Consider the following 14,430-nt stretch of genomic DNA (forward strand, 5'->3'; position numbering starts at 1 on the left):
GCTTGCGACTTACTGGAATAAATTACAATTGAAAAATTAAATTTCGTTTCCGGACAGGAGAGGCATCGTAGAGGCTTCCATCTAATTCACGGGAACTTTTACCCTTCACTTCGTTGACAACGTCGGCTATAATGTTTCGGACAGCAGGGTATTCAAGGAAGTTTCTGGGGAGGAACATAAGAAGTCTGTTGATTTCACATAATCCATCCGTCGGAAGATTCGCTTTTTCTCGAGAGCTACTGTCCCGATTATCCGTAGCGTGAATCATTGAAGATCGGACACTGGCTGCATCGTTATTCAAACCCTTCGTCGTCTCTCCGAGGACGTTTCCGGATTTTGATGACCTTAGACGCATTCGGTAAACCCCGCCTTCGGAGACTGAACGTCGGAACTCTTTTTTCGTGGGTACATTCCGCCGAAGTGATAATTCGCGTATGTTCACACTAGAGACAGATCGCGTGGTCGTTCGCGGCTCCGGAGACATTTTCGCTCGAGAGAAGAAGGTTTCCTTCGTGGCGGAATCGATCCCGATAGAAGAATAGGAATGTCTCGAACTTCTGTATACGCCGGTCCATGTCGGTGTGTCCAATTTGAAAGACTTGATCGAGCCCCGATACGGTGTTGATATCCGTCTCTTCCTTCGACGGCGACTTCTAGTCAGGATATGATATCCCATCGCGGACGAAGAACTTCTATTTTGCATCGTTTATGGGTTAAAAGTCGTAACGAAGCTTTTTTCGCGTGATAACTGCTTCTTCCGCGTAGGCTCTTTGTCTAATTTCCGTTGAACAACGGCAATAATTTAACAATCAAAGTTTTTGAACACTACTTTTAAAATATTCTCCATATGGTATTTTGAATGATTTTTTAAAACTTCATTTTGTGAGAGAATGATGAATAAATTTATTTTAATTTATACACTCGCGAAACATTTCGAACTAATTTGCTAGAGCACGTACTACACATTTACTCTTTGATGCAAAAAGGCTGATCTTAATTTTCAGTGTGAGAAAAGTTAACTTGGATTCAGAAAGAAATATATCACTTCCGTTCTAAAGAAAGGATAAAAAGTTCTTCGTGTGAGCTACTTGCCGACTGTACTGGAACATTTTAGTTTTAAATTTAGCGGCATGACTGCTTCAAGGCGCGCGAGTGCTGCCAACCGACAACAGCGGATACAGTGTGGAAATAAAACAACATATGAAAATCGAAAAAAAGTTTGTTAAACAAACAAGCCAAAAACAAGTATACGTTTTTCACGATTGATTCCACTCAGCATTCCGTCGAGAACTGAATTCTGCGTTTGAATCTAAAAAACTTGTCAAGTTTTCGTCATTGCTCGCCATCCTGGATTAGTCTTGGTATTGTAATGGTTAAAAATGGAAGAAGGAACTGCTGAGTACCCGGCACGTAGTCTGGGTGGATCGGCAGTAGTTGTCGAGGAATGTGCTGGCGTAAGCATTTCGGAAGCCGGTGCTTGTGTTGTGAATGAATTCAAGGCGGAGGAAAGAGACTCAGATTCTCCGGAAATTATATTTGTGGCCGCTGTTAAACGCAAGAACAACATAGCGACGGCCAGAGGCGGAAAAGTAAATGTTCGCAGGAGAAGGGGCGGGCGAGGTGGACATCATTCCACTGCAGGCATCGGCGTAGCGTGTGTTACTTCCACAGATGAGCGCGTCAAGAAGAAAAGGGCCAAAAGGCGTTTCTGGGAACATCCCTCGTTAGCCATGAGAAGTGAGTCTGGTATCTTCCAGGCCATGTACGAAGATCTTCGCCAGCACCCAGAGAAGTTCTTCGATTTCTATGGAATGTCAATATCGACGTTTGACGAGTTGCTTTCGTCCGTAAAGATTGCAATTACGAAGAAAGATACGGTGGCTAGAATGGCAATTACAGCTGAGGAAAGGCTATCGGTCACTCTAAGGTGAGATTTTTCAGGTTGGAGTATATTTACTTTAACGTGCACAAAATAACCAAAAGAATTTGGAAATGATCAGATTCTTTCGCATGTTATTTAGTTTATTTAAAATAATCCGTTTTTATATTCTCAAAGGTTTCGAATGCTCAATGTGAGTGCTTGAAGTTTTCCAAATTTTTTCGTTTCATTTTATGAACTGCTATTGATAATTATTTATTTATGTACTCTTTATGTCAATTCGTATTTTAAATAGCCATTATACATAATGCTGAGAGATGCATCAAGGCCAGCCATTCTCCATAATTTCAAATAGGTATCTATATTTCTATGTCACGTAGGCAATCATTACCACATGTGATTTTAGAAATAGATGCATATTAAAATTCAGCTTCAGATTGGTGTAGGTAGTAAAATGCCCTCTAAATATAAAAGAAAGCCAGGAGCCTAGTCTTAAAGTTGATACTTTCTAACCTGATATAAAAAGGTGATTTTCAGTAACTGTAAAATATCAACAATCTAACCTGAAAGAAATAAAAAATTTAAAAAAATATTTCAAGCAATATAAACAAAAAATAAACTGAGGAGTCAAAATATTTGGGGCAAAGTCAGGCCGTTTTACGGTAGTTAATAATTTAAAACAGAAATAATTGGAAAGTAACCACAAAGGCTGACTTTATCTGAGTTGCAAAAATTCAATAGAAATTCAGAAACTTTGACTGGCTGATAACAGGTAATTGTTTAAGTATTAACTAATGAATTCCATCGAGTGATTTAAGTAATTTTTTTCTCAGCTGTTGTAATTATGACCTTAACACAGAGAAATTGATAATAATTATGTGCTAATGTTTGTTTTTCTTTACGCTTGGTTTAACTAGGAAAAATATTGAAAAGATATCACCAGCGTATTTTTCACTTGATGTCGTAACTATCTTCATGGTGTTTTATGTATAGCTTAAAATTGTTATATATTTACTGTTTTTTATCCTAATGCCATTTGAAATAGGACAATCCAGCATACTATGAGTAATATTTTGAGCTTGCTCTGTGTGTATTGCCATGAGAAAAATTCCCCTATACCAGAGGTTCCCTAGCTTCTTTTCCTCCCATACCCCTCTCTATGTATATTACAGTAAAAGTTCTTTACATCGTTATGGAGGGGACCAAAATTTGGGCAATTTAATGTATGGAGGTTCACTATAGAGAGGTTTCAGTGATATGCACCATTTTTTCATACCATTTGGAAATGAATGTTCTGCTGTCTTTTAAACCATTATATTTATGTATGTGTTTAAACGAACATGCATGCCTCAGTGAGCATATATTTATTATTTAATAATAACAGAAAGCGAACGCTATCACGTGATTTTACCATGATTCGAGAGAAAATGATGTGATCTTTCTCATTTGAACAGTCACTTAAAATGATTAGGATAGTTGGATACCTTCTATCGTATTTACTATCAGGTATGCTCTCATATTGAACAAAATGGCCACAACTAATGATTAACATGAAAATTACAGCATATTCAAAGGTGTATAAGAAAAAAAATAAGGGTGAAACATTTATTGCTGAAAATGCCATTCCATGTATGTACGTAATCGCGGCTGCATTAATGGTCTCTAGTTGTCTTAGTACAATTTGCGGAGGTAGTTAGGCCGTATCGGGTGTTTCTCCTTGGTATGATAAGTGGAGGTTTTACGATATAAAGAGGTTCACTGCGTAGAGGTTTTACTGTATCTGTGTCAGGTGGTGGAACATATGGAACAAAATGGCCATAACTAATGGTTAACGTGAAAATGACAGCATATTAAATGTACATAAGAAAAATATGGGTGAAACATTTATCGCTGAAAATGTCATTCCATGTACGTAATCACAGCTGCATTAATGGTCTCTAGTTGTCTCGGTACGATTTGCGGAGGTAGTTAACGTGTCTCGGGGGTGTCTCCTTGGTATGATAAGTGGAGGTTTTACGATAAAAAGAGGTTCACTACAAAGACGTTTGCCTATAAATTTACATGTAAATCTAACACGACCGCAGGGGTGGTATGAAGTATGTATGGAGGTTTATGATTTGAAGAGGTTTTACTGTACTAATATTGTACCCCCAAAGATGTAAAGTGCACATTTTATTACATAATTTCACTACGGGTAGGTGACACTTTCGGTTATAAATGCATAATTGTATAAATAGAGGGAACATGATGTCCGCAACCAGTGGTGCAGCGAGGGGGGGTGTTTTGGGGGATAAACCCCTCCCCCCAGTGGCGTAGCCAGGAATTTCGTTCGGCGGGGGGAGATCCAAAACCAGGGGGGTAAATGTTTTAAAAACAGGGTACTAAGTAATGGATTTTAAACTAATTTTAACACTTTTCATAATCGAAAAAACTTAATTTGTTAAAGAAATATATTGTAAATTCATGATTATTCAATATTTTGTTTTCTTTTATGAAGGAAAATAATTGCGTTTTTATATTTCGGGAGGGGTGGGGGTCCAGACCCCCTGCACCTCCCCCTGGCTACGCGACTACCTCCCCCCCAGAGCTCAGAGAAATGTTTAAGTGTAACCCATTTTACTTAATTGGATTGATATTACTTATAGAATAATGTGAGGATTAAGAAATTATCCCTCAGAAAGCCGTAAAACTCACCATTTTCAACCATTTATCTTAAAATTCCGCTATTTATTAATCTCTCACCTACCTCTTATCCTGGTAGGTATTCCATACCCCCAAACACCTCGGTATTAATTACACCTAAACCCCCCCCACCCAAACCTTAATCCCTTTACTGCCAGCACATTTCGAGAGGGATGTACGAAGACTGCCAAGGCTATTTTCCGGAATTTGCAACATTTCAGATTTAAAAAATTTTCAGCTGCTTAATTTTATTCAATACGTCCAGATTTTACTCCCAATTCTTAAGATATAATTATATCTTATAACCATACATAGATTATGGGGATTTGAATAAATTACAGCTGTTGAAAAGGCCACAATAACGAAAAAAAGTGAAATAATTCGGGCCTTGTAATAATAGTAAAAGTAATATATAATAATTATAGTAAAAGGGTTGAATTTAAATCTTTAGTGCAAAAACGATGTAAAATGTATGCATTTCAAGGCATGTCATTTATCAAAATTTTCCAGACCGTTGCCTGGGGGTTGGGGGGTCACCAACCCAAGCCATTCCATCCCCCCCCCCCCCAGATCTTATTCCCAATAGGGTGGTTTCCTATTATTTTTTTATTGCCTAAATCGAGAGATTATTACACCTGGAGTACACGTAAGTATGAATGCCGGGAAATCTCTCCGTGAGACTTATTTCTGGTTCCCGCTGCCCCCCTGTGAGGTGACCTTGAGGCGAGGCTTAGCGCTGATACGACGCAGGCTGCTAGCGGGTAGCTGAGTACCCTGCTGGCTGGTAGCGCTTGGCTTAAATAAGGATTATTAATACCTTATCAAATGAAGAAAACTTTCCGACCTTAGCCAGTTTTAATAAGTAATATTTAAGACATGTTTCCCTGAGCTCTACGCCTCATGCATGCATTGGTAACCTCAGACGATGTATAACTCCTATCTTCTCGTATAGAAACTAACTCTCTGTGACGTCACGTGGAGTGGAATCGCATGGGCGCCAATCTGGTCCTTTTCAAATGAGGTTAAAATTTGACCCTTGCCATTCGTCAAAACCGGTATTTCAAAAACCAAATAATTTTTGTCTTATGAATACACTAATGGTGGGTAACGAATGGCAATCAATGCTTTTCGTTTTCTTTTTTGATGAAGGAAACTACCCTATTATGCTACTGCCTGGATGAACTCACATGGACTGACCCAATGGAAAAATCCAGGATTTTCTCTGGGGGGTGGAATGGGAGGAACAATGGTCTGACAGGAAAAAGACCGTCTCAATCTTGAGAGTAAAAATTACACACAAAAATTACTGTACAAATTATTCTCTTCATTTTAATATCAAAGTTATTACAGTAGATTCCGGTTGATTGGGACATATCGGGACTTGTGCACTTTGCCCCAAATAAGCGGCTGCCCCAATTAGGAGAACTATCCTGTATATGGGCATAAACAAACGTTGAAATGATGGAAAGAAAACTAAAGAATGTTCATAATGCAACATAAGTTTATTTAACTATTAATTTGATTAATAAATCAGCGAGTTTAGTTAATTTATTATCAGTTTTAAGAATTATAACAATTTAGCTAAAATTATTTTTCACAGACTTGGGCGACGCTGAATGAATGTCTTTTACTAATTGTAAGTCCTATTAAAGAAAAGTCCTATCCTCTTGCGGATAGTATAAGAACGAGAGCTTTCAAAATAGGGCAAAAATAGGAACATTTGTGAAAAATAAGAGTAAATCAAAGGAGGAAAATATCAAAAAATAGTATTCTGAAAACAAAAATATTTAATTTCGTCGCGAGTATAGAGTCTGTGTCGCCGACTCATGGCCCAATAAAGCGGCATGCTGTCCCAATTAAGCGGAGAATACTCTGGAATATTCCTCTATTTGGTTCTCTCCTTCAAGATCTACCCCAATTAAGCGGCCGCCCCAAGTAACTGGTGGACCCATTAAACGGAGTCTAGTGTAAAATGAAATACATTGACTCAGGCTCACAAGGAGACTTTGCCCAACTGATGTCAAGAAAGAAGATGAAACCATTTTTATTTGAAAGCAGACACTTAGATAGGAATACTGTTGAAGGGTTTTGTCCATATACGCCCGGGTTTGAGAGAAAAAAGCATTTAAAAATTTAAAAATATGGTCACGTTGAATTTAATTTAAAAAATTTCAGTAATTGTTTAATGCCGATTTGGCCGAGTGGTAGCGTGCCGCGCTTCTGTTATGAAAGACTAGGGTTCGAGACTCGGAGAGTATTAAATTTTTCCAGCCTGCCACCTCCTCCTTTTTTGTAATCTGTTCCATCTTCTTCAGATTTGTTCATTTAGGACGTTTTACATTTTTTTTACTTGACTGCTTTTTGAGAATAAGCCCTAAACTGACATTTATGTCGCTAGCTAACCTTTGCTTCGAATTATTCTTTCCTAACGAAGGGCTAGACGATTAGAACGAAGCATTCACTGAAGCTATTATTTAAAATTTCAAACCTAAGTAATACACAACTTCCAGTGGCGTAGCGAGGGGTGCACTCGGCTCTAAATATATTAGAATTTCGCCATTGAAAAGGCAAATTTGCTGTTCAAATATAAAAAAATTCCTGTCACCGTGTCTACGTCACATTTATCCATGCGTATCGTATCAATATCGCATACTTATACGATTTTCACGCATCACTATGTATGAATTAAGTATCCTGGATTGCGTCGTGGTCTGCCCAGTGGTCTGGAAAGCCAAGAAAGGTCCGTGGTTTGATTAACGGTGTAGGGCAGTTGTCTCCAATCAGTGGTAAGCGTACCCCTTGAGGGTACATATCAAACCAGTCGGGGTACCGAGAAAATAATCCGTAATGGCAGACAGGGGTGCAGCTAGGACTTAACCTTTTTACTGCCACCGGGCTGATATATATCGGCCCTCGCTGGTTGAGTGAAAACTGCCAGGGGCCAATTTATCGGCCCGAATTATTTCACTCTTTTTTCGTGATTGTGGCCTTTTCAACAGCTGTAATTTAAGTAAACCCTCATAATCTATGTATGGTTATAAGATAAAAATATATCTGAAGAATTGGGAATAAAATCTAGATGTTTTAAATAAAATTAAGTAGTTGAAAATTTTTAAAATCTGAAATGTTGCAAATTCTGGAAAATAGCCTTGGGAGTCTTCGTACATCCCACTCGAAATGTGCTGGCAGTAAAGGGATTAAGGTTTGAGTGGGGGGGGTTTAGGTGCGACTAATACCGATGTGCGTGGGGGTATGGAATACCCACCAGGATAAGCGGTAGGTGCGAGATTAATAAATAGCGGAATTTTAAAGATAAATGGCTCAAAATGGTGAGTTTTACGGCTTTCTGAGGGATACTTTATTAATCCCTACACTATTATAGTAGTAATATTAATCTAATTATGTGAAATGGATTCAACTTAAAAATTTAAAGAAGAATAAAAATTTAAAAAGAAAAAGCAGTATAAGGTTGAAGCAGATGCTGTTATTACATGACAAAACTAGATGATAGTTTTAAATAATTTTTTAATTTCTCCGAGGTTTTGGGGTCGGTATCTATCCCCTTATCCCCCCCCGATAGTTACGCCATTGCATCCAGGCATGGGCGGATTTAGGAGGCGCCATGTTCCCCCTCCCCCCAGATGCTTAAAAATTAGACAAAATTTTTAATACGGTTATAATTGCGTCTGTTTTGTTTTGTGTAATACGGAGCCTGAATCATTTGATTACGTATTAATAACTTTGATGTTAAAATGAAGAATATACTTTGTACAGTAATTTTTGTATGTAGGTTTTAATCTCAAGATTGAGATGGTCTTTTTCCTGTCAGACCCCCCCCCAGCAAAAATCCTGGATCGTCCCAGACATTACACCTACTGACTCGGATTTGGATAAAACTTGACAATTTCCATTCTTTCATGTAGGAATGAAACCATTTTAAAATATTTCTTAGTTAGCCATCTTTCCTAATTTTTTCACTACAATTTGAAGCTTGCATAAAACTGCAGTTACACATGATAAAAGGCATGAGGATTCCAAATATTAATTGGAAAATGTCCTCAGAGGTATTGAAAATTCTCTAAACTCATAGTATGTTTCATAAGGTTTTAGAAAATTTTACGTCAAGAACATGGTTCCTTAAAACATCATACTTTGACCAAAGGCAGTATGTTAATCAAGCTAATTTTTTTCACGAATATTCCTTAAGGTATGACCCACCACCTGTAAAAATAAATTTCATGGCTTTTTGCTTTCTTCGTTGTTAAAAAAATAATGTTGATGTATTTTAAAAGTTCCCTATTTACAACTGATGCTTTCCCGGCGAATATAGTCAAAGAAGTAATTCTTCTTTAAAACTTTCGTGGGTGCTTGTCATGTTGAATAAAAACTTTTGGGCTATGTCGCCACGTCAATTTTTAAGGTGATTCAACGTTTCACAACCGATGCTGGTCGCTTTCTCAAGGGACTCTGAAGAGTTGGGAATTTAAATTCTTTTATATAGGTACAGTAAAGCCTCTTTATGTCGTAATGGAGGTGACCAATAATTTGGGCAATTTGATGTATGGAGGTTCACTATAGAGAGGTTTTAGTGATGGGCACCATTTTTTCATATCCTTTGGAAATGAAAGGCACTACTGCCTTTTAAATCATAATACTTAGGTGTTTAAACAAACATGCATGCATTAGTGAACATGTACTTACTATTTAATAATTACAGAAAGCGAGCGCTATTGCACGATTTTTACCATGACTCAAGAGAAAACGATGTGATCTCTTTTAATTCAACAGTCACTTAAAATGATTTGGATAGTTGGACACCTTTTTTCTTATTTACTGTTAGGCATGCTCTCATATGGAACAAAATGGCCATAACTAATGATTAACGTGAAAATTACAGCATATTCAAAGGTGTATAAGAAAAAAAATAAGGGTGAAACATTTATTGCTGAAAATGCCATTCCATGTATGTACGTAATCGCGGCTGCATTAATGGTCTCTAGTTGTCTTAGTACAATTTGCGGAGGTAGTTAGGCCGTATCGGGTGTTTCTCCTTGGTATGATAAGTGGAGGTTTTACGATATAAAGAGGTTCACTGCGTAGAGGTTTTACTGTATCTGTGTCAGGTGGTGGGGGGAGGGGAGCGGGAAGTCGGAGGACTGGGTTGCTGCTTGTTTTTTCTCACTACGGGTTGCCAAGTACGGCTAATGTTAATGCCGGTGTCCCTGTTGAAATTGTTCTTTTCTTCTTTAGATATTTCAATGGCTTCTCAGAGATATAATCCCTTGAGAAAGCGACCAGCATAGATCAGGAAACGTTGGGGCCACCTAAGAATTGACGCGGCGACGTAGCCCAAAAGTTTTTATTTATAATAGTCAAAGAAGGCTATTCGGGCTTCCAGGCAGGTTGCCTCTCTCCATTCTGCCGATTTCGGAACTCTTTCAGAAGTTGTATTCTATCTACTTTATATTCTATTACATTATTTATATTCCCAGACCAGGAATCTCCTTACAGTCTGTAGTTAAACAGCTTTTCGCCCGAGGTCAGTCAGGTGTTTTTGTAATCCCAGCTCTTCAACTTCTTTCTTGAATCATTTTGATAACACTCCCTCTGCAGAGAAACATACTACATACTTCTTTCAATTTCCAATTTTTCTTCAGTGGCCATATGTTGACATTTCTGGTTTTTCTTTCTTACGTGGACTCTACACTGTGAATCGGTGGTACTTCTCCATCAAATATATTTGCCTTTTGTTCTGATTTGTGGACCATTATCATTATTAATTGCTAGCTGTGCAATTTATGTTGATTTTTTTTATTCACAAGTTTTTGTTGCTTCATTATTATCAATTGAGCAACATAACATTTTCACTAAGCTGATATGTACATCGGTTTGTGCCACTTTTCAGCTGAGATGCAAAGACTGATATACATTTAATCCTTTCAGTCCGATTTGGTGGGCCGATATATCAGCTTTTGCCGCTCGAGCAAAAGGTGTGGCAGGCTAATATATGTATCCGCTCTTACGTGGTCCATTATTAAATTAGCTATAACTTATTATGTACATTGCTATAATTTGTTTCAGTAAATGTAAAAATACAGTGTGTCCCAAAAAGAATGACCCGATTTTAAATAAGATTATTTATTAGGATAAAGGGCTTGACATCAACACATTGTATACTAAATTACTCACAAAAGACAAAAGTTTATAAAAAAAACCATCTTAAATGTTCAATATGTCCTCCATTGGCTGCGCGGACGACATCTAGCCGATAGCTGAATTCATCCCAAACTGAGTGTAAGGTGTCTTCTGTCACTGAAGCTACAGCAGCTGATATTCATGTTTTTTGTTCATCAATGTCATGAGGTAATGGAGGAACGTAAACACGCTGTTTAACATTTCCCAAAAGGAAAAAAAAATCGCATGGTGTTATGTCAGGGGATCTAGGAGGCCAAGAGTGTAAAGCCTGTTCTCACGGTCCTGTACGTCATCTTCAGCGAGACTGGCTGCACCTTATTGTTAGACCTAATTGTTAGTCTAATGGTCTAAGGGGTGCACGCTGTACATCAGTGCTCGTGGTGACATTCAGTGGATTTTTCTAAAACTCTAAAACAATGCCGATCACATCCTTGCTTGCCCAGTGACATTTGTTTCAATATTATGAAAAGCTAAATTCGGGTCATTCTTTTTGGGACACACTGTATACTGTCAATATTAACCAGTTTACCTCGTCATTAAAAAAAACCGCATATTGATATGTAATAAAATAGCTGTATTTTTTTTTTTGTAGTTGCTACATTTAATTAAAATACCCTCCACATTTCTAGCCAGTATCCCCAGCAAGAAGGATGGTACCAAGAGGGTTAATTGACAGATTTCCTTTCGCTTTTCAGGTATCTGATTCACGGCATCAACTTCTCGTTCCTCGGGAAGGACTTCATGATCGGACGCAGCACCATCTCCGGGATCGTTCGCGAGACGTGCGCTGCCATCTTGAAGGCTCTGCAGCCGAAGGAAATGCCCGAGCCGACGACGGAGGACTGGACACGCATCTCGGAGGAATTCTACCACAAGACCAGCTTCCCCAACTGCCTCGGTGCCGTCGACGGGAGACAGGTGAAGATCGTGAGCAGTCAGGCGGTGATCGTCGCCTCGAAGAAGTTCAAGAACTGCAACTCGGTGGTGGTGATGGGCGTGGCGGATGCCAATTACAAGTTCACGGCCGTGGAAGTCGGACTGTTCAGCGGGGACGAGGGCGGGGAGTTCTCCATCGAAAAGTCCTCTTTCGGCTCGTCCCTTTTGGCGAAGAGCCTAGCCATACCGCTACCGTGCCCTCCGCCCAATTCCGAGAGAGCCCTCCCGTTCGTTTTCATCGGCCGCGAGGACTTCCCCCCGCACGAGAACATACTGCAGCCGTATGCCGGCAAGGATCTCAAAGTAAAGTGCTCCATCTTCAATAACCGCCTCGCGAGAGCATACAGCAGCATCGATTGCGCGCTTGCCATCCTGTGCCACAAGTTCAAGCTGCTGAGGGTCGGTCTGACGGTTGCCCCCGAGTTTGGTATGTCGATCGTGAAGACCATCTGCATCCTGCACAATTTCCTCGGAGAGAGGGACGGCCTCAACATGGACGACTCGTTCGCTTGCTCGCTCGAAGACTACGCGCTCTTCAGGTCGGAAGTTGAAGTTATCGCCGAAGATAGCAAGAGTCGTAGGGAGGAGTTTGCAGATTATTTTGTCAGTCCGGCTGGTGAAGTGTCGTGGCAGACTCACGGAGTGGAGAAACATGAACAACCGTGATTCGTTTCTTAGAAAAGCATTTTTTGCAGTTTATTTAACGAGGGACACTATCTCCAATGAAGCTTTGGTCTTCGAAAAACATTCTTCTTGAGATTCCGAAGATCAGTGTACATTCTCTACTATTTCGTTCGACCGAAAAATGGTCTGGATGATGAATTTACTTGATGGTCTTAATTAAAATGGTCCTGATGAAATCATGAATGACCGTGAATGCATGATTTATTTCCTAGAAAAGCATGTGTTGCTGTTTTTTTAACAAGGGACACTGAATGAAGCTTTGGTCTTCGAAAACCATTCTTCTTGAGGTTTCGAAGATCACTGTGCAATCTCCACTGTTTCATTTGATCAAAAAATGGTCTTGATGAATTCGCTTTCTCGAAGAGCACACAATATCGAGGTCTTGCATTGTTGCCGGGGAGATGAAGTGTTCTCGACGAGACTTTGCAGATCATTTTGTTACTCCGGCAGGTGAAGCTTCATCGCAGCAACATGGACTGGAAACATCTAGAACTACAATGATGGCATAATTTATTTGTATGAAAAGTATAATGAATTTTGTTTAATGGAGAACACATTGCCGAAGACTTGAAAACTATAAATTGGCGTGCCAATCAAGAATCTTTCATGTGTTCTTATCTGTATTGCTGGGGTAAGAGACGGTATTGGTATTGACATCTTGTTCGCTTGCATTTTCGATGCACTATTCAGGTTTAAAGTGACCATTTTTACCTTTTTTTTGGAAATTATCCTTTCACTTCTTAATAAAAAGTAGATGCTGGACTTTATTTTACGAGTTGAGTTTACTTTCCATCTCATAAAGGGATTGGTTTTGAATGGTACTCATTTTGATGGCGTGATGTCCTGGATGACCTCCACGTCAGTTCATTGTAAGATGACAGTTTTGCTAGTGTTTCAGCATGATGTGTTGTAGTTAGACAGGTCAGGTGCTTCTGACGTGGAGACAGATATTTCGTCGAGACTATCGCTTTATGATGTACTGATTAGTGATGGAAGAATGTTGGTAGAAATCAATTTTTTGAGCCATCGACTTTTTTATCAAAATGAAAAGCTCAACTTTAAACCAAAAGATCAATTGATTGGAAAAAAACAAAGCTTCTTTTGTTAAAAACAGTTCTTGCAAAAACATCTTTACTTTACATTGGAATAACATTCAAAATCCACGTTTGAGGTGCAGAAAAAAAAATCGCAAAAAATTTGCTTAGATGCATGTGTGAATTATTATCTATAACTCCCCTCGGCCTTAGAATTTCTTAAAGACCTTTTCGCAATTTAAAAGAATAACAAGTCTGCAGCCAATCTTTTTGTCAAACCCCCTACTATCACCTTCAGACTGAATTTTGAGTTTTGCATGAAAAAATCCCGTTAACCCAGCATGAGATACGATTTTGAAGGAGGTGGCTTGGTTATGTAACTGGTAGCATATCTGACCAGTAGTTGGTATATCCAGTATCGAATCTCGACTAATCTAAGTGATTTTTTTTCGTGCCGAATTCCGTCCTGGGTATACATAAATAACTTTGTCCCCTCGTGCGTGACTGTGACGTACAAAGCTGTGCGTTTAACCCTTCGACTGTGGGAGCGTTTCTAAATGTTTTGCACACCGACTGCAGGAAAAACGTTTTACCATTTTTTGACTTCTTAAAAAAATTAAAATAGGACGCAAAATCATCAGAATTACTGCGTTAATACGAGGATAAACCGGGATTATTATTCCCTTTAGAATCCCCTTCGTAAAACGGAAGCGATCGCGTGCTAGGCTGCATTCACGGGAGCACCGTGTTCCTGTTTTCGAAGCATCGCAGTGCGCGCTCGCGCTCTGCGATCACAGATACACGTCCTGCAGCAGTTGCAACCCGGGCAACTTGTGCGAGACGCGACTACCTATTTTGCGTGGTGCCTGACAGTGTAGTTTACGACGTCGAGCAGTGGTTTTGAAGTATTATACCATTTTCCCGAACTGAAGGCGGCTGGGTGGAAAATAGAAAGTAGCCAATGGGAAGCGCTGCCCCTTCCACCTCTCCGTTCCCCTCCATCCCCTTCCCTTTTCCCCT

At 39.3% G+C, this 14,430-nt stretch overlaps 1 protein-coding gene across 1 annotated transcript; it reads left to right on the top strand.

The window, feature by feature from the left end:
• The first annotated feature begins 1,217 nt into the window (after positions 1–1,217).
• Positions 1,218–14,013, top strand: LOC124170281. The gene is made up of 2 exons (XM_046548994.1): positions 1,218–1,927; positions 11,452–14,013. The coding sequence occupies exons 1-2, from the start codon at positions 1,380–1,382 to the stop codon at positions 12,356–12,358; spliced, it is 1,455 nt and encodes a 484-aa protein (XP_046404950.1). The 5' UTR covers positions 1,218–1,379; the 3' UTR covers positions 12,359–14,013.
• Positions 14,014–14,430: the final 417 nt, after the last annotated feature.

The sequence above is a fragment of the Ischnura elegans genome, chromosome 13 (genome assembly GCF_921293095.1).
Source record: "Ischnura elegans chromosome 13, ioIscEleg1.1, whole genome shotgun sequence".
Taxonomy (NCBI): Eukaryota; Metazoa; Arthropoda; class Insecta; order Odonata; family Coenagrionidae; genus Ischnura; species Ischnura elegans.

Excerpts from the sequence above, each read along its gene's own strand:
- LOC124170281 (XM_046548994.1), top strand. The coding sequence starts at position 1,380 with ATGGAAGAAGGAACTGCTGAGTACCCGGCACGTAGTCTGGGTGGATCG. Across the intron at positions 1,928-11,451 it reads AGGCTATCGGTCACTCTAAG|GTATCTGATTCACGGCATCA; the intron begins GTGAGATTTTTC and ends TTCGCTTTTCAG.